Source organism: Lates calcarifer, linkage group LG17, assembly GCF_001640805.2.
Source record: "Lates calcarifer isolate ASB-BC8 linkage group LG17, TLL_Latcal_v3, whole genome shotgun sequence".
Lineage (NCBI taxonomy): Eukaryota > Metazoa > Chordata > Actinopteri > Centropomidae > Lates > Lates calcarifer.
The window spans coordinates 1,290,112-1,314,278 of NC_066849.1; the positions used below are offsets into that span (position 1 = coordinate 1,290,112).

A 24,167-nucleotide genomic window follows, 5' to 3' on the forward strand; every position below is an offset into this window, starting at 1 on the left:
GATTGTGTAGCAACATTATCTGTTGAAGGAAATCAGGAACTCAATGCATCTAGAAGGCTTCTCTTCTATGTGCTGTAAACACTGCTGAATCTATTGTTTCATAGGAGTTTACACTATTTTCAGCTAACAAAAGCACACAATTAACTAACACAATATATTTGTCGACTATATAATATTTTCTAATTAATAGCACGTCTTTTTTTACATTTATATTTATACAGTAAATCATTTTATTTCTTCTTGTTTTTACGTTTCGCTTTAGTGTAGTGTAGTCAATGCAGGTAACCATTAGTCAGAACAATTTAGTATACACTCTTATTTTGAAATCATATTCAATAAACTTCTGTGTATGTTGTTTTTGAGCGGCATGTGATCCGGAAGTGTCGCCGATTCTCTCTACTCGAGAAACAACAGGAAGGTTCACTAGGCGAGTAAACGGTGAAGAGTCAGTGAGTTTGTCAGAAAAACAGACCCTACATCAGTTTATCTATGGAGAGGTTTTACTTTGTCCATGTTCTTTACGGTTTGGCTGATGTGTCTTGGAGACTTCATGTGACAATTCATGTGAAGTAACATTATAATTACAGTAATTTAAATCGTATAGTTTTATTTAAATAAGAAAGTCATGATTAATCAATAACGGGTTCAGATGTCTGACACTGAACTAAATGAAAAGGCAGACATTTTAAAATAACGGCTAGAAATAATAGCTCTCTTTTGTTTATTTATTTGATATATTTTTTACATGTGTTTTTATTCTATTTCAGCAGTTTGACTGGCCTTTGTATCATGATGGATGGATGGATGGTTAGGCCACAGTGAATCACAGAGTACGCTTAGGATCACTTCAGAGTGGCATTAGAAGAATGGTATCCAGTGTGTGTTAAATATACTGAGAGCTGGTATATTTCAGACAGGTGATACACTTCCCTGTCACCTGGTGATGTGTTATATGTGTAATAAACACATACACATTAGTGCTGAGGGCTGCAGGCATCTACATTAGAACTGACCCAGAGTGTGCTCTTTGTGTGTGATGTAGTGTGTGTGAATGTGATAGAATTCAGTGTCATTACCATCTTCAGCTGTTTCACTCCTCTTCCTCTCTGCAGCCTCATGCAGATGATTATGGTCAACAGGTCAAGGTAAACCTTTTAGGTAAAACTTTTTAACCTTTATGGTGTGCTATGTGGTCATTTTGAATCTATTTTATTTCCATTTCTACTTCCTTACTAGAGGTGTTTATTACTCACCCTGACTCAGCTGCTTTGTCTCCTCTGCTCTGGTCTCATGTGTTCTTATTCTCTTCATCTCTCTTTCCTTCTCATATTGCACATTCACCAAGACACATAACCACGAAGGCAAAGACATTTCTATATGTGTGTGTACAATATATCACAATACGTCTAATATGAGCAATAGGTTCATTATTATACAATAATGGACATTCACAAGACACTAAAACTCCAATCATGACAGAGTTTGAAACTAATGTCCAGTTTTGTCTGTTACAATTTCTCAACGCTCGAGGTCACGTGTTCAGATTTCTTGTTTTGTCCAACCAACATCTCAAAACCCAAAGGTTTTCAGTTTTCAGGAGACAGAGAAACCAGAAAATATTCACATAAGGCCCACGAATAAAGCAATTATATAGTAACAGGGAAAACACACAGGAAGAGAGTGGGTGGACGTAACAGATGTAAGGGATGTACATTTTCAGCTTCTTGGTTCCGTGGGGAATATAGTGCTGTTTGGCAGGTGATAACCAAAGTAGTTTCATTTCTGTGAAATCAATGTCGCGTGATGATCGCGTCACGACGTCACATTGACGCGACGGAAAGCTGTCTTCTCCACGCTGTTCACCGAGCTGTTCTATGTACGTGCTACCAGCACGGGGTTCTTGTTTTTCTTGGCTTAAATCATGGAGAACAAACGTTCGGACTCCTTCGGAAAGAAACCAAAACCCGCGAAGATGAAAGACGGCGTCGACCCGGTGAAAAACTTCGAGAAATGGAAGAAAAAATACACGAAGACGAAAGCACGAGTGAAGCGACAGAAAGCGAATACGAAGAAGCCGGAGTGGCAGGTCGAACGGGAGTACATCCAAAAGCTGGTCAGCAGGTACGGAGACATCAACGCCAAAGAGGCTGTCAAGTTCTCAGACTTCCCCATTTCAAAGAAAACCCTGCTGGGGTTGCAGGAGGCTCAGTACAGACAGCCCACAGAGATCCAGAGACAGACTATCGGCTTCGCTTTGCAAGGTAAAGATGTCCTCGGCGCGGCCAAGACTGGCTCCGGGAAGACTTTGGCCTTCCTCATCCCGGTGCTGGAGTGTTTGTACCGACAGCAGTGGAGCTCCATGGACGGCCTTGGTGCGCTCATCATATCTCCTACCAGAGAACTCGCCTACCAGACCTTCGAAGTCCTGCGCAAGGTGGGCAAGAACCACGAGTTCTCTGCGGGGCTCATCATCGGCGGCAAGGAGGTGAAGAGCGAGTCGGAGAGGATCCACCGCACCAACATCGTCATCTGCACCCCGGGCCGGCTGCTCCAGCACATGGACGAGACGGCCACTTTCCACGCCTCCGACCTTCACATGCTGGTCCTGGACGAGGCGGACCGCATCCTGGATATGGGCTTTGCGGATACACTAAACGCCATCTTGGACAACCTCCCTAAGTCCCGGCAGACGCTCCTGTTCTCCGCCACGCAGACCAAGTCAGTCAAAGACCTGGCCCGGCTCAGCCTCAAAGACCCAGAGTACGTGTGGGTTCACGAGAAGGCCAAGTTCAGCACTCCGGCCACCCTGGAGCAGAGCTATGTGGTGTGTGAGCTCCACCAGAAGGTCAACATGCTCTACTCCTTCATCAGGAGCCACCTGAAGAAGAAGATCATAGTCTTCTTTGCGTGCTGCAAGGAGGTACAGTACCTGTTCAGAACCTTCTGCCGTCTAAGGCCCGGCATGCCCATCCTGGCTTTGCATGGCAAGCAGCACCAGATGAAGAGGGTGGAGGTCTACAATGATTTCCTCAGGAAGCAGAATGCTGTGCTTTTCGCCACTGACATAGCCGCCAGAGGCCTGGACTTCCCCGCTGTCAACTGGGTGCTGCAGTACGACTGTCCGGAGGACGCTGAAACCTACATCCACCGGGTGGGCCGGACCGCCAGGTACAAGGAGGGAGGAGAGGCCCTACTGCTGCTGCTCCCCTCAGAGGAGAAGGGCATGGTCAGCCAGCTGCAGGAGAAGAAGGTTCCCATCAATAAGATCCAGGTGAGACCTCACACATGCACCTCATCACGCTGTGCCTACACTGAAACCAGTGCAGCATGTGATCCTGTACAGTTCCACTCAGCTGGCTTATTCTATACAATTCATGTTCAGTACTTAGGAAAATAAACTGACAATATACAGCATCACAACACTCAGACAGCACAGGATCCTCCCTGTACCAAAGTGCATACAGAGATAAATTAGACTACACACCATAAACCAGAAAATAGACAGTAAAATAAGAGTGGTTATTTAAAATCATACCTGATGGTTTCAGGCTCAGTGTTATCTGTAGAGTGAGACTGAAGAATGGATTTTCCTGAATGAAGAGAACTGGTGATTTGAATCTCACACTGTAAAACTGAGAGCTGTAAAAATCAGAATGGTCACTTCTTACACACAACAAACATCATTGAAAAGGATGAGTTAGATTAGGTTTTTAAGAGAATTGCACTGTTGACAAAATAAAAACACTGACTCTAAATTCTCTCAAACATATCTATGGCACCTCTGTTTATCAGCCAGGAAATATAGACTGATGTGTGATAAGATAATCAGCATTCAAAAAATAAATAACTGGTCTGTCTCATCCCTGATGTTACATATTCCTGCCAAGTTATGGTTTGATCTGCCCAGGTGCTGAGACATCTTCACCTCAGTATAATGGAGTTGAATGGGATTTAGCTCTGTGTACAGCCTCACCATCAACAGTTTGTACAGGGACTGGTTCTACAGTAGGAAGTAGTTGTGATTAAAACTGTTCCCAGTGAGCTATGTGGATTATCCATGTGTGTGGTTACTGTTAATGGTAAGAGATCCACACAAATTTACATTTCCAGGTCAGTGAGAAATGTAATTTTTTTGTCAGCAGGATGCCTACAGCAGTGTCTTAACAGAATCAAATGTATTTTAGTATAAACTAAGAGCTTTTTGTATGTGTGTGTATCTGTGTGTATATACACTGACAGATATGTCCCTCTCAGTGATCAGATAACAGAATGGAGTTTGGTCTGAAGGAGAAAAGAGAGAAAACAGGCAACACAGGCAGCCAAACACTGCTCAGGGTGCCTTTTAATTGCAATATTAATGATAGACAATGATATGATAGAAAACATCTGAATTGATTTCTCTGATAATCTGATTGATTCCAGGTGAACCCAGACAAGCTGCAGAATGTCCAGCAGAAGCTGGAAGCCTTCCTGGCCCAGGAGAAGGAGCAGAAGGAGAGAGCCCAGAGGTGTTTTGTTTCTTACCTGCGCTCCGTCTACCTGATGAAGAACAAAGAGGTGTTTGACGTCTTTAAACTCCAGATTCAGGAGTACGCCCTTTCTCTGGGCCTCGCTGTGGCTCCTCGAGTCCGCTTCTTAAACAAGGTTCAGCCACAGAGAGCTGGGAGAGATGAGCAGAGAGAGGAGGGGCAGTCTGAGGAGGAGGAAGAGCTGAGGAGCTTTAAGGCCCAGCTGAGAGGACACGCTCCTCACGGGGAAGGTCAAAACTCAGAGGAGGAGGAGGAGGACTCGAGTGAGGATGAGGAGAGTGATGATGGACAAGATGTGGGTCAGTCCAGGGCACTACGTCTGGGCGCAAATAACGACGAGGAAGATGATGACGATCTGAGAGACTTGGACCTGCTGACAGTCAAAAGAAAGGATGTCTTCAGTCTTACAGGGGACGAGGAGAGTGCGGAGGAACCCGCCAAAGGCTCCAAAAAGAAAATGGAAAAAGAGACAAAGTTCAAAGAGGCCAAAAAAGTCCTCAAGAGAAACTTCAAAGTCAACACCAAAGTGACTTTTAATGAAGAAGGGGAGGCTGTGCGCCTGTGGCCACCAGTCCAACATTCAGCGACCGCTGAAGACGAGGAAGAGGATGAGCAGGTTTCAGGTATCAACGTGGAGAAGGCCAGGGAGAGGCTGAAACGCGAAGACCAAGAGTTTGACAAGCAGGAGTACAGCCGTAAGGTGAAAGCCAAACACAGAGAGAAGAGGCTGAAGGCAAGGGCAGCCAGGAGGGAGGCCAGCAAGCAGCACGGACAGCAATCTGACGAGGAGGGCGAGGACGAGGTGGTGGCGTACCTGGCCAATCACAGCGAAGATGAGTTTGACCCCAGCACCTTGCCGGATCCTGACAAGCTGCGCTCAGAGGAGGAGGAAGAAGATCAGGGTCAGGATCAGGATTGGAAAAGGCCAGCTAAACGACAGAACAGCAGTGAAAGCAGTGATGAGGAAGATGAGGAGTTCACAGCAGGGAGGAGGAAAAGAGCGAGACAGCAGGATGAAGAAGACACTGCTCTGGACACTGGACTCTCTCTGGCTGAGGACGAGGAGTTAGTCTTACATCTGTTAGGAGGACAGAGGTAGAGAAAACAGGGAGGATTTACAGACACTATGAACTCATCAGTTAAATAAAGTTCAGAGAACAAAGTCAGTTGTTAAATGAGAAAATGTAAACAGGTAGTGGATGGTGATGACACAGCTCCACACACAGAAACATTCAGGTTCCTCTGTTCAGTTTTAAAGTTTCTACGTTCAGATATGGATTCACATTCAATATTCACAGTGATGTAAATAACAACTTCATAAGGTCACGATATGGCAGATGTTGTGTTTTAACTTGACTGATCCCAAGTGGCCAAAAATCATTACTGCAGCTTTTGTGGGATTTAACACATCCACTGACCTGTTGATTAAATTTGACCTGGCAGATGCTGTGAAGAGAAATGTTAGAATCAGAATCAGAATCAGTTCTAAGTTAAATATATAAATATGAGACAGTGTCATGATCAGTCACTGTCACTCACCAAGAGAAACTGAGGTGCTTTGCTGTTTATGTGATGGCTTTGTAACACAGAGGTTTTCAGCTGAGTCAGTTTTTTATGTTTGAAGGCAGTCCACTGTCAGGAGCTTCCTGTTTCATCTCCCTTATCCCTCTCTCTCTGAGTCCCAGTGTATCTTCATAACCACCTTCATCATCAGAGGGACTGGGGGTCATGTATTGAATATTTAACATGATTTGTCTCATGTAATAAAAGTAATGTAATGTCAGCTATCACCATTTAGGAATCAACCTGGATATTGAGTTCCTCTATTAAAGAATTTATACAGTGTTCAGTTTGATGGAGTGAAAGTGACTTTGACCAGGACTCTGCATTCATAAGTACTACAGTGATTTTAGGATAGATTAGAAGGATTAGAAGTTCAGGATTAAACACTGTCATGAGTTGAGGTCTCAGTCTGCTGGCCAGCTGCATCCTGATCTCTCTCCAGTTGCATTCACTTGTTCATGGGATAAGTGACAGAAGACAAGATCAAACCCTGCTTACTTTCACACACCTGTCCATCAGTCAGTGTGGCATAGAGAGGTTTGTACACCACCTGTACTGTATGTGTAAAGTACATTAATGTGTCTTAGGAACAGCAGCTGATTATATTCCTGTGAGCAAATCTGAAAAATAGAATCAATAAAAACTTTATCTTGGTGCCAAAATAATTATATAGCAGATTGTCTCACTGTTTCTTCTGTCTTTTACCTTTTCATTTGAAGCCTGTAGAGTTTCAAATTGAGCATGGCTCTCACCATGATTTGCTCTTCAATGAGGTCATTTAAATTAACCTCCTTAAAACACTGAAGGGGTCTCACAGTGATGTAACCCACTCTAAACCCCAGTCTGTGTTGTTCCTGCAGTGTTTGTAGAGATTGTTGAGATGAAGGCTGAGGCCTGTTGTTGCTTGAAGAGTCACAACAGAAACCGTGAGTTGATGGTCTAATCCCCATTTTTGAAAAACTTTATGAGACCAACTGTGGTTCACAGAGAAACAGGCAGGCAGACTCAAGTCAAATGTCACAGGGATTAACTACAAACCACAAATTCTCTAGAGAACTTTGGCTCTTGGTCCTCTGACCTGCAGGTCAAGATCATTTTCTAATCTAAACTGGGTGGAGTGATGAAAATATATATTCACTGCTCCCACCTTCTCATATCAGAACTTCCTCCATCAACACAAGATTATTGGTTAGTTATATCATAGTGAATGGATTGCACACCAGTCTACAGCAGCTCCAAGCCAGTCTACAGCAGACTTTTCAGTGTGTGAAACTCATTCATTCATTAAAATGCAGTGTTGAAGCTGTTGTGTTTACTCTGCTATTATTGCTTATGATGACTTTTAAAGCTAAATCAGTCCACCTATTTTCAGATATAACACTGTCATGCCATCTAACATTGTATATGAGCCATGGACGTGTTTTATTTAAAAAAAAATAAATCAGTTTTTCACTGCAGTTTCAAAATGTGAAGCAGCTCACATCTTATTACAGATCTGACTCAGTTCATATGCGTTTGAAACAAACAAACAAACTTTCTCTAAGATGTCTTGCTGGTTGGGGAAACGGTGCCTCCGCGCCACTTCCTGGTGGGAACCAATGGCTTGATTTCATCTTAAAAGTCAAAGTGTGTAACAGATGTTATTAAATTAAATCGTCTTCGAACATGTTTCATGTGGTCAGCTCACTTACACTTTGCCACATATTTTAAACAGACAAACACTGTACTAAAATAAGCCGTTAATCATTCTTTTCTCCCAGCCGTCGCTTGTCATGGTGCTCATCTCTCCTGTGTTCCGCAAACGCAGCAGGTCAGGAGGAGTTCAGACACACACACACCTGCAACAGGTGAGCTCACGACTTGGCTTTGTCTCCTAATGTGAATGGTTCATCGGTGAGTGAAGTGCTAACGAAGACTTCACAGTGAAAATTGTTGTTTTGGATAAATAAAGTCAGAATCATTCAGAATCAGGCAGCTGGTGAATCTGAAAGCTAACGGTAATGTTTGTCATGTCTCTGAGTGGCGGGCAGATTCGGCCTGGTCGAAAGCTGAGACACTTAACCCCGGATATTAAACCGATAAAACACTACGAGCATGTTCCAAACAAAACAACTAAGCATAAATCTTTTTTAAATATATATATATAAAAAAACCAAATATTAAATCGTCTCGCTTGTTAACGTGGTTAGCCACACCTGTAGCTAAACAAACGTCTTTCCGCAGCACGTAGGCTGTATAAAGTTGGGTGATAGACAGCCGGTGGTGAATTTTAAACCTCAGATTTAACTGTTTGAAGTGATTAAATCGCTGAATAATGTCAGTGTTTTCAGTTGAGAGGTTTTAAATGCAGGGCTCTCCCAGTGGGCTTCAGTCACTGGGATTAACCTACCAGAACACAACAGTACAGCAGCTTGTAAACAATCAGACTTATTTCATGTGTTCTTCTGTTCAGACAATATTTATGGACGCAAATAAGCTGGTTGCTGAAGCCCAGATGCTGGAGTCCAGTGGGGCGGCAGAGGATGGAGACTCCTCTGTTCCAGTCAAGACAGTACTAGTCCCAGCCAAATGTGGGCCAGTAAGTGCTGCGCAGCCCCCACTCACTGCTGCCACTGTCTCAAAGACTGACTCTGTCCCTGGCCCACCTAAAGTCATCCCAACTGGTCAGAGCCACCAGCCTACATCCTCTACAGTTACAGCTGCAGTCCCAGGGCCACAGACAACCTCTCCCCCTGTCATGGTGGTAGCAAAGCTGGCTACCTCGGGGGTAGTGAGTGCTAATGGCCAGCTACAGGTAACAAAACCACCTCTAAGTCAGGTGACCTCCATGAACCAGGCCACGACCCCAGGAAGGACGGTGGTGATAACTGTACCCAGAGTAGCAGCTCCACAGCCGGTCGCTGTGGCCCCTCGACTGCCACAGACTGCTTCATCACAGCTCCCAGCCAACATCCACATACCACCAGGTGAGCTCCAGCAGTCCACTATCCAGCTGCTGATCATCTGTATTCTCTACCCTTCTTACAGACCTGACCACTGTTATGTCTTGAAGTCAGTTTTTGATATTTGGTAGCCTGTATCTGTGTGTCTGTGTTACTGTTTATATCTCTGCCACAAGCTGGCATGTAAACATCTCAGTGACATTTACCCATTCACACACACATTCATACAGTGTTTGTACCACTCACACACCAGAGGCCTGTACTACACAGCAGGATTTGAGGTTAGAGTGGTAACTTCAGGTTTAACTCTGGGTTTTCAGTCTTACAACAGTGGTTCACTTCTCATCAGGGTAAATCACCATGGTAACTGATGCTGAACGGCTAACCTGCTCTGGGGCAGGTTAACTTCAGAGTATCAGATCATAACCTGACAACAGCCCATCTACTGACCAATCAGATCAGTGGAAAACTAGAGTCATCATTCCTACAGCATCCCAACAGGGAGAAAAGAGTTTACAATAAAGTGACAAATAATAAAGATCAATAAATATTTTCATAGATCAGTTTTTGCTGTTCCATATGTCCACAACAGAGCTTCTAACAGAGTTTATAGACTAAATCATCACATATTTACTGAACAAAGATGGTTTTATCCTCACACTGTTGAATGTTTGTGATGATTAGAAATGAACATTTCAGTCAGACATTAACTCTCTCCTCTCTGCTTTGGTATCAGAAACAGTCTGACATTACTGTCACTGTTTCTCTGCATCACATATTCACAATAACTCAGAATAAATCACCAATGGACAAAAGAGCAAAACACTCACTCAGTAAGAAACAATCATTTTGTTCTTATTTACAAGAAATCTTCAGGCTGACTTTATTCATTGAAAATAATTTCTAGTGTTTTTATTCTAGTCATGTGATCATATCGTTCACATTTCACCTTGCTAAATTTCATTTTTGGATGTCGCTTTAACCAAATTAACCTGCAGGTGTCAGTGTTACCTCTCTTGTCATATTAAGTACTTGCTTGTAATTAACCACTCAGCTTTGATGGTAGTGGTTAGTGATTTTGGATTGTAATTGTTACAGGTATGATGTTGATCCGCAGTGATAGTGGACAGCTGATGCTCGTATCCCAACAGGCTTTGGCACAGGCTCAGCAGGGACCAAGAGCTGCCAGTGGTCAAGCATCCAGAATTGTGGCCCATCAGGTGTGTGTGTGTATATGGTGTGTGTATATATGTGCATGTAATGCTGCTTTCATTTTATGTAATATTGAAGAAGAAGAATGTAGAGACTTCTTATTAATACTCTTAATACTTAACAAGCCATCATGTCTGGAGTTCAGGTGTCTGCAGCAGCTGGAAGTAAAAGCAATGAGAAAGTGACAGTGATCAGGATGACGGCTCCACACACTTTCCAGCCCGCACCAGTCCAGAAGACTGCTGTGGTAAAGGTACAGGAGCTGCTTTTCACTCACTGACCTGTCATAGATAATCACTAGTAGTCACTGACAATCATTAATGTCATTAACAATGATAATGATGACGCACTGTAAAATGATTAATATGATTGTTTATCTTTAATGGGGGACGGCCAAAATACAAAATACAGACGGCTGAACATTTTATTGAATTTTAACCAAAATCATGTTTTGAACTACTGCGATTTGCAAAATGCAAAGACTGCGATTATTTTCACAACACAGAGTCAGTGGACGAGCTGTTACGCTTTTTTTTTTTTAGCTGCCTCACAGTTCACACACAGAGCACTGCAGGGGCAACAGAGCGACAGGCTGTAAACTTTACTAACCACATCTGGTCTCAAAACAGTTACTGCAAAGAAGGCAAGAGAACGTAGTGCTACTGTTTGCTCTGTGAGAATTGTTCTATGGTTCATAATGTGTTTGTTCTATAACATTTATTGTTAGAATAAATACAAATTTCATTCTCATCCTTGGATTAGTACACAGAGCAGTTAATATTTCAATAATCTCTTAATGGTAATGCTCCATCACATGTTTTACATGTATATAGTAAATCCTGGACCGAGGCTTCACTTTCAAAATTATATTGCAAATCAAGTCGCAGTATCTGTCAGAAAAATCGCAATTAGATATTTTCCCAAGAATTGTTCAGCCCTATAGCGGAGGTTTAAAGTCACACAGGTGTATGGAGAGCTGACGTGAAACTGGAACTTCCTTTCTTTTCCAGAAGTAAGAAAACTTCATTCAGAATCCCACTGACATTTGTAACTATGCTCAGAACTGACAGACTTGTATCAGAGCCTTCATAATGTGTAGATAAGGATGGTAGCTTTTTGAAAAATGATCTAACATTGCTGTTTACTCAGTATTCATGTTTTTAGCAGCAGCCTTTAATAAACACAAAATCCCATAAGCCCTAGATGCATGTGGGGTAAATGTCATGACTCAAAGAGGCGAGTCCATGGGTTAGCACAGAGGTTGTGGTTAGCTTAGTGTGAAACCAAATTATGATGACACAAGTACCAGTGCAACAGTTGTCATGGGAGCTGTTGTTTTGATCAGTGGATGCTGATCCAGGAGTATACCACTTTTTTTTTTTTTTTTTGAAAGAAATGCTGAATAAGAGACTGCTTTGACTTATAGAAGCTAGTTGAACAGACGCTAACCCAGACATGACGTCATGTCTTTGGCTCTGTAATCATTATCATGTAGTCCCTTTGCTTGTGGGCAGTGCTGTGTCGCCATGAATGAGCAGCACCAGAGTTCCTCAGAGGCTCCTGTTTCTGGTTTTGAGGTGATAGTATACGTTGTGTTGTTCAGGTCATTGGTGTTGCTCCCAAACCAGCTGTAGTCCATACCCTGAGTGCTGCGTCTGAGCGGGGGAGCCAGCCCCGCATTCAGGCCCCTGTCACAGAAACCAAAAAGGAGCCTCCACCTACGTTGAGTCAGGTGAGTCTAAGAAGTCCCTGCTCTGATCCGCATCCTCCATTTGGATTTCTCCTCACTAAAAAAAATTTGCAGCAGCTGGCCAAGACAACTGCCCAACAAACCTATCATCTCCTCTGCAGGTAGCACTTACAGACAGGTGACAAATTAAAGGAAAAACCTGACAAATGAGTGGAGAAACAGGATGACAGTCCCTCCATCCACAGAGCAGGAGGGTTCACTGATGAGTATGACAATGATGTGAGTCAGATGCTGAGGCCTTCACAGTCACCAGATCTCAACCCAGCTGAACATCTATGGGAGATTTTGGACTGACATGTAACACAGCTTTCTCCATCACCATCATCAAAACAGCATCTTCTTTAGGAAGAATCCATCCCTCCAGTAGAGTTCAGAGACTTGGAGAGTCAGTGCCAAAGAGCAATGCAGATGTTCTGGTGGCACATGGTGGCCCAACACTCTTTATGTTTAGGTTTCCTCTAATTTGTCACTCGTCTGTATATTTCTGAGCTGTCATAATAGAAACTAAATATTATTTTTTAAATGAAAATTGAATTGAATTGAATGAAAAATAAGAGATACAGTGAGAGTTACAGTGTTGAATGAGCTAGAATAAAATAAAACTCCCTCTCAGAGATGATCACACCAAGTCGTCAGTTTGCACTATTTGTTGTTCAAATCGTGGATGGACTCTAAACCCAGCATGCTTAGTTGTTTTGGATGTGTTGTAGATTTCTGAGGTTGAGGTGCACATTGTTTCTATTGAGGATCTACTCTTGATCCAATTTTTTTCCCCTCAGGAAAGAGTTTTCCATTACTGTACTGAAATTGGTTTTGAACTGACATTTCACCAACAGGAGACCCTGGAAAGTGTGAAAAAATGCAAAAACTTCCTTGTAACTCTGATCAAGCTGGCCTCCAGTGACTCCAGGTCTGCCAACATGGCCAACAACGTCAGGGGACTGGTCAGGAGTCTGCTGGTATGTCTCCACCCATTCGTAAATGAATGAGCAAAATGAAGTCCAGTAGCCTTCAGCTCTAGCACTTAAGACTACCATGACCTGGATGACTGGGAACCTACACAGACATCACAGGAGCTGCTTTCACTTAGTAATAGTATAGTAGTAGAAAGATGAATTCTTGACATGTCTAAAATACATGAAAAGATGCCAGTTTAAGAAGTGGAAAACATTAGTATAGCCCAGCCCCTTTTTTACACAGAGATCACACAGTATTGGTGCTGAGAACACTCTCAGACACACCATGATGCCGTCCTGCTGAGGCACAGAGGCTCAGAGGCACACAGCAGCCTCCACATCGGACAGCTTTACACAGACATCCATTTGACTCTGTGACTATCTCCAGCTTAGAGGTGGAGCAATAAGGCCCCCAATTCTGTCACTCTACCTTTCTATACAGAGCTGCAAGGCAGAATGACACCACAGTGTTCCCGCCTTGAAAGGCTGTGTGTGTGTTTCTTAATTTTTTTTCATTTTCTCTCTTTTTTTTAATTTTTTTTTTTTTACTTAGATTACAAATTCTTTACTCCACTTATCTCGGATTAGAGGACAACCACTACTACATGTATCATATCTACAGGACTTACTTTTATATCATTTTACCAGTATGTAGATCTAGGTCTGCTCACTAAAAAGCTTCAAGGTAAAGTAAAAATGATTTTGTCAGTTTGGTTATTTTGTTCAGAACATAAAGTTCCATATACCATAAACTCTATTTACTTCCTCAGATACGTATTTCTACTTTGTTACCCTGCAGGAAGGGAAGCTCGAAGCAGAGGAGTTCACAGAACAGCTGTATCATGAGTTGAAGTCGACTCCACAGCCGTGCTTGGTGCCGTTCCTCAAGGTGACTAGAAATATCAGTATATAAAATGAATTAAAAAATGAATCAAAAAAGACTGTAGACTTTTAATATGTGGTCACAACTAGTGATTGCAGTAAACACATATGTGTATTACAGTATGTTTTGTATACATTCACCAAATCTTTAACCAGAGTTATATCATTGTTTTTGTAAATTAAATACAATTTATTTTAACACAAAAATAAATAAAAATATAAAAAATAATTAAAAATATCTCAAGATGGAATTTCATGAATAATTTGACTGGTTTTCATTCATCTTTCCCTCATTGCTACCAGAAAAGCCTTCCTGCAGTGCGTCACCTCACTGCAGACCCTGAGTTATTTATTCAGCAGGCCTCAACTTCTGCCCACAGCTCCAATACCTTGTCTCACACCATGAAGCAGTCCATCACTGACACAGGTCAAAACGTCAAGACCAGCCAGCAGGTAAAGGAAAACACGCAAGGACAGAAACTGTGTTTACATGCACTTAAAGCACTTATAACCATCATGTTTATATTAACAATGCATCAAATGACAATGTGAAAAACAGTGTGTTATGTAGGTGATGAACCTACAGAGGACTGTCAGCTGTATTCACAGCTCATCGTGGCTCTGAGTTTCAGCTCATAGCTTATCTGTTCAGACCACAACTCTACTGTTCTGTTTCACTCTCGCCCCTCTTAAAGCGTTGTTTTCTGCTGCAGTAGGCAGCTGTTCTCAGCTAAAAATCTCACTCATTACCACAAAAAAGTCAGACTTTTTTCAAAATAAGGCGAAGATTAGGGGAGAAACATCATTATTGGCCTGCTGCCTGTAAATACAGATTTACAGAAATCAGGTCTACGAAACAAGTGCAACATACTCAGCATATCTTTTCCTTATCTGGCTTCACTAAACGCTTTAGGAGAAGTATGTTAAAGTACAACGGCTGTAAATGGCTAAATTCAGAATGGCTGGCTTCCTGTTGGGTTTAGGGTATGGCTGGTATATCTTGGGGTGTTACATGTGCCTGGCGAATTTTATACACCTGCATAAAATGGTACACAGGGGCTGCTTCATTGAAGTTTTCTAGGGGGCGCCATTTTGCCACACCCATGCTTAAGACCCACATCAGATATTAAGTTTGGTGACATAAATGCTGAGTTTTGGAAGTGTCCGAGCATGATTGCTAAAAGTAATTAGGGGCCACTAGAGAGCTGTTGTAAGACTGAAAACCCAGAGTTAAACCTAAAGTTACCTCGCTAACCTTGGCTCAGGTTACTAGAGTGCTTGTAAACATGATCATTGCCCACACAACATGGTCTCTCAGAGGAACCTGGCTGGGTACTTAATTGCATGTAAAAACACTACACAGTCTGGAGTAAGACATTTCAATAGTTGTAACTCATCTTAAGTAGTTCTACCAAATTTTGGCAAAAGGCTGAGATGTCCAGTCATGTTAGACATGAAAACCTGGGTGTCATCTGCATAACAAGGGATATAGATGACATGTTTGACCGTAGTGCTTAATGATTGCTTTTAAAATGCAGGTTATTCAGCTGCCTCGAGGGATGATTCTGAGACCTGGGACGACTACATTTGCCCAGTCCAGAAATTACATATCTAAGAGCATCAGACCCAACCTCAAGAACACTGTGGTCCAGTCAGGAAAACACCTCACAGGTAACAACTATGAAAGTCAGGGATGAGAATCTTTGGGAGTCCCATTATTGATTCTGCCTCTTGGTGTCACAGTTCGATACAGAATCAATTCTCAATTCAAGATGGATTCTTGGTTGAATAAATTGAAAAACTGGTAAAAAAAACAAAAACAAAAACATTCACTTGTGTCTGTAGTCCAAACACTTCAGCAGATAAGCTAATTGGTCCTGATGTCTTGTGCATGTTTAAAGAAGAATGAAAGTGAAAAGTCTAATTTACTGACCAGCATTATTGTCTTAATATTTTTTGTACAACAACACAACTCTGCGGCAGGTCATTTGAAATAAAACAGACTATAGACCAAAGTATTTTCTTCACCCCACCGGAGCTGGTTTTGTAAAGCGTTGCTGTGTGTGTGTGTTAATGCTGAGGTTCAGCTCTGCCCTCACTGCTGAGTTCAGCTGTTGTTGAGTTCGGTTTCCACATTGTATTAATATGTGATCAGTATGTGGATATCTTATCTGGATCAACACATGTTAATGCAGGTATAACTGCTGTGAGAGTGCAGTCAGATTGGCCAGACTGTATCTCTGTCTGCCTGATTTGCAAATTGGGATCCAATCACAATGCAGGTAGAACTGAGATAATGGCATTACATCTGCACTATTTGTGAAGATGCAGAGGCCTCATAATCAGATGTCATTATCCAGACAGTGTATCCAGATACAGGTGTTACTACCAGGTGTAGTCTCTGTAGGTGTACTCTCCAAATAACTCTCTTTTTTCTCTTTTTATAGGAACGTTTTCAGTGAAACAGCCTTTCACTCAGGATCCACCTCGCTCTACCAAGCTTGCATTCAAGGACTGTTCAGGATCTTACAAGTAACACATACAGTTGATTTCTTTAGACTCAAACTTAAGTGTGAGAGATTTCAAGTTAAACAGTTCAGTGAATCTCATCAGCACTCTGTCAAAGCTGGCCGACCTGCACAAGAGGTGTGTGTGTGTGTGTGTGTGTGTGTGTGTGTGTGTGTGTGTGTGTGTGTGTGTGTGTGTGTGTGTTTGTTTGTGTGTCTGTGTGTGTGTTTCCTAGAGAAGATGATGACATTAATGACGTGGCCTTCATGGCTGGAGTCAACCTGAGAGAGGAGAATGCACAGATCCTGACCACCATGGTTGGCTCTGTGGTGCAGTCATGCCAGGATCAGCCCTTCCTCACACCCAACCCAGTGCTCAGTCGAATCCTTCATACAGGTACAGGAGCCATACTGAGGCAGAGCTCAGCCAACCTAATGGGCTCAGCATGTCATTTAACATCTCAGCTGTGAAGCATTAAATGCACTCACAGAGACAATAACAAAATAGACCTTATAACGTTTTTGTTAGAAATGGGTGGGTCCCTAAACCAAAGCCTGTAAAATATTTCTGTTCAAATCCTATGTTTTCATATTTTTTCAGCCTTTTATATTATTCATTTTCATAGCCTCAAAAATGCCTCACTTTGGAAGCCATGTTTGGGCATTAATACCTTGAAAAGTATTATTCCTTGCATGTTTTTCTTCCGTCTTGTAGGATGGAAGAAAAACATGTTCTCAGTTTGACTAAACCCATTAAAAGTTTGTACTTCTTGCTTATTGATTTTCTTTTAGGCCCCAGATTTGGAATAAAGTATGAAATTCTTAAACACTAAGGCATCATTTTTTCTTCAGTATCTGATGAGCATCTGATCTGATATCTAATGGATATGGAGCTATTAAAAATAAAACCACACAAGACAGCCTTCTTCAGTCATTTTCATAAGACCAAAATGGTATCTGTGGGAATATGTTTGGTGAACAAAGGTGCCAAAATCCCTCAGTGTTCCATTTATAGATAAATACAGATAGTTCGTTTTGAATGGAAGCCAATTTCTGCCACTGCAATGAAGGAAAGAAAATGATCCTGTTAATCATTTTAATGAGAAACCTCAGAATGATGACATAAAAATAATGAAATACTGAGCCATTATTTTGACTAAGTTTCTCATTATTTTTCAGTCATACTGAGAACATGTTTGTCTGAGGCTACAATAATACTTTTCAAGATAGTAATGCCCATACATACATACATTACATAGAAATTAACAAGTCACAGTGTAACAACATGACCATTAAGTATTGATAAAAACCTCATGTTTTTAATTTTTGAACTTGACTCTGTGTTTGACTCTTGTTGTGATATTACTGCCAGGTGTTTTGTGTGTCCTGTGTCAGGGCAGGCACTGGGAGTAACAGATGTTGGTCCAGAGGTGGTTGCTCTGGTTTCTCATGCTACTCAGGAGTGTCTCCGTGGACTGCTGGAAAGGCTCACTGAGATGGCAGAGCATCGCAAGGCAGCCCCAAAGGTACAACAGTCTGACCTTGACTCACAGTGGTCGCACTGGATAACGTCCATATTGTCTTATGAAGAAGTGATGTATTTATTTACACCGAGTAACTGATGTCAGAACAGTTGTACATGTCCTGCTCCCAGTATCTGTTCCTTTATTTATATCTTCCAAAATACAATCCGAATATTAAAAAAGCATCAGCTGCTGATGTCTGTGACAGACCAGTTAACATGCCACTGTGAACATGTTGCCAAGCTGACATCAGCATTTACCGAAAAGCCCTGTGCAGGTACAGCCTCACAGAGCTGCTAGCATGGCTGTAGACTGTAGGCCCTGTTTTAATCGTGCAAATGCAATGGCAAGAGCAGACTGTGTCTTAGAGGGTTTGGTGATTAATATATACACCATAGTTAAGTATGACAACAAAGTGATTCTATCAAAGGTAAATGCAGTAGACAGCTGTGTGATAATGGTGCTGCGCTGTGACCACATTTAACCACATTAACATTAGATGCTGATTTAATGCATCTAGTGGTTTGAAAGTCTTTAAAATAGAATTATCTGTATGAAGTATTTAATTTGCTCTCGCTGATTAAAATCACCAAGGTGGCAATCAAGATCACACATTTTCTACCAAATCACCAACAGCTCCCTTTGCACCGCCTCCTCCCACCTGTGCAACCTCGCCCACTTGTGTATGTTTGTGGTTACAGGAGGACCTGTGGTACACCAAAGTGAGCGATGTACGTTCTCAGCTTCGCTTCCTGGAGGAAGTGGAGAGTTTGAACAAGAAGAGGAGGGATGAAGAGGAGAGAGAGAGACTGCTGCGTTTGGCCAGAGTAAGTTAGTCCAGAGAGAAGCAGCAGTCGTTTGACAAAGATGACACTGAAACCAGTAGCTTCACCTCTAAACAAGGACATTTTGTGCTTTCTGATACATACACTGATCAGCCACAACAGTGAAACCACTGACAGGTGAAATGAATAACACAGATTATACCATACAGTGGCAGCTGCTAAGGGGTGGGATATATTAGGCAGCAGTCAGTTCTTGAAGTTGATGTGTTGGAAATAGGAAAATGAGGAACATCACCAAGAGTTCACGTCACCTTTAACTCTTAGTGATGCCTCCAGCTTCCCCAGATCTCAGTTAGGTCGAGGGTCTGTGGGATGTGTTGGAAAAACAAGTCTGATCCATGAGAGCTCCACCTAACAACTCAGAGGACTTAAAGGATTTGATGCTAACGTCTTGGTGCCTGATACTACAGGACACCTTCAGAGGTCTGTGGAGTCTCAGTAGGTCGGAGCTGTGTTGGTGGCACAATAGGACCTACAGAATATTAGGCAGGTGGCTTTAATGTTGTGGCACAGTTTGACTTTTATCAAAGTCGCTCAGATCCTCTCACTCGCCATTTTTCCTGTTTCCAACACGTCAGCTTAAAGAACTGACTGTTGACCTGCTGCCTAATTTATCCCACCCCTTGACAGGTGCCGAGGTAATCACTGTTATTCACTTCACCGGTCAGTGGTGATAGATAGATGTTTGATTTTTGTATAAATGTAATGATGCTTACTGACACACCTGTCTGTTTATGACAACAGAGTCGCTCACACACTGAGGATCCACAGCATCAGCAGCTCAAGCAAAGAGCCAAAGAGGTGTGTGTTTAATTCTCTGTGTGCTAACTAGTATTCTAGAATATGACACTGAATGCATCGTAACTGTTACAGTGGCATTTTAATGTAGCAGGTTTCTTTGATTCCTGACAGTGATGATGCCTTTACCCACTTATTCCATCACTGCAGCTCAGAATCAAATAGATTTTGTGATTTTGTGTTGATAATTGAAAACAAAAACGAAACACACACACACACTGAAATGTTTGACCTCTCTCTGCTTTGGCAGCAGAAACAGTCTGACATTACTTTTTACCTTGCATCACATTTCAGAGTAGTTTGGTCATCAGACAAAAAAGCAACAGAAACTGTTCAGTACATACTAAAGACATAATTCACAAACATATTCATAGCCTCAACTTTACTTCTAATATTTAGAAATGACTTCTAGTGTTTCTACAGCTTCTTATTCTGTTCTAGTTATGGGACTACATGGTCTGCATTTCACCTTGTTATAATGCTGCTTGCTGTTGCTTTTCCTCAGGAATTTATGAAGTACATTTATTAACCAGCTTCACAATACTAAATCTTTTGGATCATCAGTGTTAGGCTCAGTGAAGCCAGGCAGACCAAGTAGAACTGGTTTCATGATCCATGAACTAAATGTTGGACTAAACTGTAAACTGTGGGACTCACTGCAGCTCACTGCACACAGAAAGTCCTAAACCCTGTCAACAACTACTTAGACTGTAAGGGATTTTTGAGGCTGGTGTCTACAGGTGAGAGTCAATAGTCAACAGTATTCTTTACATAAATATTGACATAAACATTTTTATTCTAAGGATATCTTAAATGTGGTTATCAGTGTGACCAAGATACGTTCTGAACATTTTACATTTGTGCACTAGTGCTCTCTGGTGGACAAACCCTGTAATGGTTGCAAGTTCAGATGTAACCGCCAATGTGCTTAGTCAGTTTGTTGACTTTGTTTGAACAAAAACTAAACATTGGAGTCCTTCACGAGGAGAGGATTTGGTGTTTTGTCTGAATCATTGAACTTAAACAGTGGAAGTGGTTTGTCACAGACATACTGATGAATCCAACCTGAGTCCCCACATCCATAGTCTTCATTTTCTGTGGTAGAGAAAGGCTCTTGATATTTTTCACTTCTGTGGGCCAATGTAAACTCCCAACAAGTGCTGTTTGGGAACTCTTTAAATCCCTGCTATTTTTCATGCTAATTGTTCGTTTAGTAATGCGATAGTGTGTGTAATGTTTTTTGCCGGCAGGGCAGGGAGAAGTGTGAGGAAGATGAAAGGCAGTGGTAGCAGAGTGGCTCTTTAAGGAGGCGGTAACACCACACAGGGCCTGTTTTCCTTCTCAAGCTGCTGTGTAGCTCCCAGCCATCACGCTCCCAGAGGTTTCTCCACAGCGATCAAAATCTGTTCATTTACATGCCCCGCTGCTGCCACCCCCTCACACTCTCAACCACTGCACCAGACACTCACTGCACTTTGCCAAGTCTGTACTTACACACACACACTCAAAGCTGGAGTAGATGTGGTGCCAGTTGGAAGTGATTTTAATTGAGATTGTTTGTGAGGTTGGAGTTGACGTCAGTAATGACTGAAATGTGTGTTCAGTCAGAGAGAACTAGCTTTAACAAACTTTGTATGGAAATATGTGATTCAGCTATCTTTTCCCCTCGTGCTGGGGAAACCATGGCAATGCTGAACTGTGAACCTGTTGTACAGAGCATTCAGAAAGTATTCAGACCTCGTCGTTTTTTCCACATTTTGTCAAGCTGTAGTATTATGCTAAATCAAAAAGCTTCTGGAAGTTTCTCCCACCTCCATGCAGGATCTCTGCACTGACTTATTTGTTTTAAACATTTAGTCCAAAAATGATCGCAGTTAGGTGCAGAAAGCGCCTGATCCTGTGAGACTGACCTTTCTATTTAAACTGCAACAAAAAACTCTCTAAATATAAACCATTACAGAATTCATATTGCTTAAAAACAGGACAGTGTGAAGTCTTCATTCAAACCAGCCAGCATTAAAACACCCAGATAGTGAATCCAAAAACACTCTCTCTGCAGTAGCATGTCTCCAAATATATCTTTGTATCTTTTCAGTTACAACAAATAGAAGCAGCTCAGCTGCAGCAAAGAGAGGCCAACCTCACGGCCCTGGCTGCCATCGGGCCTCGCAGGAAGAGACCTCTGGAGCAGACTGAAAGCCAGGTTAGTACTGTATGTGTGCTGTCTGACTTCTGTGTCAAAATACAAAAGCTGAAATGCACCTGTTCTTATTTGGGAGGATCAGGGCCTTCTTCTTTAGTTGTACTTTTTTTTTAAATTGGCAGTTACTGAAATGAATATATTTAGCTGATATTCAGCATTTTATTGGAAAGTATTACATTTTGGAAGATCTTACTCACCTGATGGTGTGAAAGCCTTAGAAATAATTCAGATTTAAATCTAAAGCAATGATAAAAAAGTATAAAAAAGTAAAAGGGTGGGGTTTTGATCTATACTGCAGCCAGCCACCAGGGGGTGATGGAGATGATTTGGTTTCACTTTTGGGGAGCTGCCATGTCCACCATTTATATATAGAGTCATGGTTCTGATCACACTCAGACTGAGTTTCAAGACTGCAGGGAAACTCTAGACTTCCAGCAGGTATTTCACATTAAAAGCCTCCAGGAGATGTCATTAAAATGTCCATATGAGGGCAACTGGACTTGCTTGAGGTACTTGAAGACACTCCATCTAAAAGGCTTCTTCAGCTCTGACTGAGGAGTGGGGAGACCAGGCGTTTATTCCCCTGTGGGGTCATCACCAGTTTGAGAGTCATTGAGGTCATATGAGTCATTGACCCAACCAGCCATCATGTGACCTGGGTCTTTCATTCATCTGGATGTTACTTTGACACGTACCACTCACCTAAACATTGTTGTAGACCAAGCACACCCCCCCATGGTAACAACACTCCCCAATGTCAGGGGCCTCTCCCAGCAGGAAGACAAACCCACTACACCACCAAGCCTGCTCAGAAATGTGTTGACCTGGCCTCCAAACTCCCCAGATCCCAGTCTGATCAAGCATCTGTGGTATGATCCGGATCAAGCCAGATCCATGGAGGCCCATTAATTATGACCAAAGGCCTATTTCTAATATAAGCCTGTTCCAGATAAAACTTTCCTTTTTGCAACATTAAGTAATGCGGGACTGTAACACCCATGTGTTAAATTGTTCTGATGTATCTTGCGGTGTGATAAGCACCTGAAGGTTGACAGACTAAAATAACATTCTATTCTGCGTCAAGCAGAAAAACACAATGTAAAACAACACACATGTCTTCTCAGGTGATTGTGTAGCACTAATAATGGATAGAAAAAAATCTGCATGTTTCATATTATTACAGGTTTATAGAATCAGTTTGTGCACCGTCAGAGTTCAGACCAAGTACTAACTCAGGCTCACAGGAGGCCTGCAGCTCACTGCCTTTAGCATGTGTGAGACTGTTAGTTTAGCTCATTGAGTCTTTAATTCACTGTGTGTTCAAGTCGTGGCCCTGCAGGCTGTAGGTTTAAAGATGAGGACGCTCTATTAACTGAACTGTCTTTGAACTCCATTACCCAGTGGAGCTGGCTGGCTGCCGCCTCCCTCTTTCCTCTCACAGCCACAGGGCTTCCTTTTCCTCTTCACAGTCTTTACCTCAGCTGGCACGACACACGCTGACGACAGGAAGTATGGAGGGGTGATTGCAAGAGTGGTCTGGAGTGGAAGCTCTTCTGAACATCTGTCTTTGTACAGCAGCTCTGTAGTCTGTGTTACTGCACATGCTCAGGCAGAGAGCCTGTGAAGCAGATTATTGGGCTACTGTCAAACATAAACACTTTTGTCTAAATCAAGCCGTAAATACATGATAACCACAACCTCCTTCTTTAATGTTATCAAAGTCGTAGATTTACATGGTTCTCAGTTGGATGATCTTTTGTTAACAAGAGCGGACATATATTTACTGTGTGTGTTTGTGTGTGTGTGTCTGTCAGGTGTCACTGCTGTCCAGACTGGGTGTTCACAGAGTGACGCGGGTGATGCTGAGGGATTTGTTGGTGTGTATGGAGCAGGACCGCTTCCTTCGACACTCTCTCACTCTGTACAAAGCGATGCTCTGATCATTTCAGTTCTCTATTCTAATAATAATCAGTTAGTGTTTCCCACGTTTTGGCATTTTTGTTTTTGCTCTTTGTTTTAGTTGTATTTATTATCTGCTGTTAGTGTAGTGTAGTGCTGGACCAGTGATGATAATCAGATGGTCTTTAATGGCACTCACGGTTTTGGTTGTGATGCTTTTCAGATGCAGAAATAATGAACCTGTGAGTAGGATTTTAAAGATAAGAACAGAGGATAAGTGCCTGTTTACTGGAAGTGTTGAGTAGTTGAATTCTCAGCTGGATTTTGAGTTTGTCATTATTCTGCTTCTTTTTTGTTTGACCATTAAAAAAAGTTATAAATTCATCAATCCCCAATGTTTACTGTGTCTTTGCTTGTTTTAGCCACACAAGCAGTGATTCCAGGCTAGGCTAATATGTCAGATTAGTATGCAGATTATTGATACTGAAATAGGTAATATGGATGTTGAATGATATGATTTAGAGGTTTAAATGGTTTCAGCTGAACCTGTGCTCAGTT

General features: G+C 42.1%; 2 protein-coding genes across 2 annotated transcripts; both read left to right on the forward strand.

Annotated features, from left to right (window-relative positions):
- Positions 1-822: 822 nt before the first annotated feature.
- On the forward strand, positions 823-6,757 carry ddx10 (DEAD (Asp-Glu-Ala-Asp) box polypeptide 10). Its single transcript, XM_018696363.2, has 2 exons — positions 823-3,271; positions 4,423-6,757. The coding sequence occupies exons 1-2, from the start codon at positions 1,922-1,924 to the stop codon at positions 5,626-5,628; spliced, it is 2,556 nt and encodes an 851-aa protein (XP_018551879.1). The 5' UTR covers positions 823-1,921; the 3' UTR covers positions 5,629-6,757.
- A 143-nt stretch (positions 6,758-6,900) lies between these two features.
- LOC108896983 (transcription initiation factor TFIID subunit 4) lies at positions 6,901-23,989 on the forward strand. Its single transcript, XM_051077181.1, has 16 exons — positions 6,901-7,939; positions 8,545-9,058; positions 10,133-10,254; positions 10,392-10,499; positions 11,850-11,978; positions 12,833-12,955; positions 13,752-13,841; positions 14,138-14,287; positions 15,373-15,505; positions 16,282-16,366; positions 16,578-16,738; positions 17,737-17,867; positions 18,566-18,691; positions 19,454-19,510; positions 21,603-21,710; positions 23,525-23,989. The coding sequence occupies exons 1-16, from the start codon at positions 7,865-7,867 to the stop codon at positions 23,648-23,650; spliced, it is 2,238 nt and encodes a 745-aa protein (XP_050933138.1). The 5' UTR covers positions 6,901-7,864; the 3' UTR covers positions 23,651-23,989.
- The last annotated feature ends 178 nt before the right edge of the window (positions 23,990-24,167 follow it).

Coding starts and splice junctions, on each gene's coding strand:
- ddx10 (XM_018696363.2), top strand. CDS start 1,922: ATGGAGAACAAACGTTCGGACTCCTTCGGAAAGAAACCAAAACCCGCG. Junction 3,272..4,422: donor TTCCCATCAATAAGATCCAG/GTGAGACCTCAC, acceptor GATTGATTCCAG/GTGAACCCAGACAAGCTGCA.
- LOC108896983 (XM_051077181.1), top strand. CDS start 7,865: ATGGTGCTCATCTCTCCTGTGTTCCGCAAACGCAGCAGGTCAGGAGGA. Junction 9,059..10,132: donor CAACATCCACATACCACCAG/GTGAGCTCCAGC, acceptor TAATTGTTACAG/GTATGATGTTGATCCGCAGT. Junction 12,956..13,751: donor GACTGGTCAGGAGTCTGCTG/GTATGTCTCCAC, acceptor GTTACCCTGCAG/GAAGGGAAGCTCGAAGCAGA.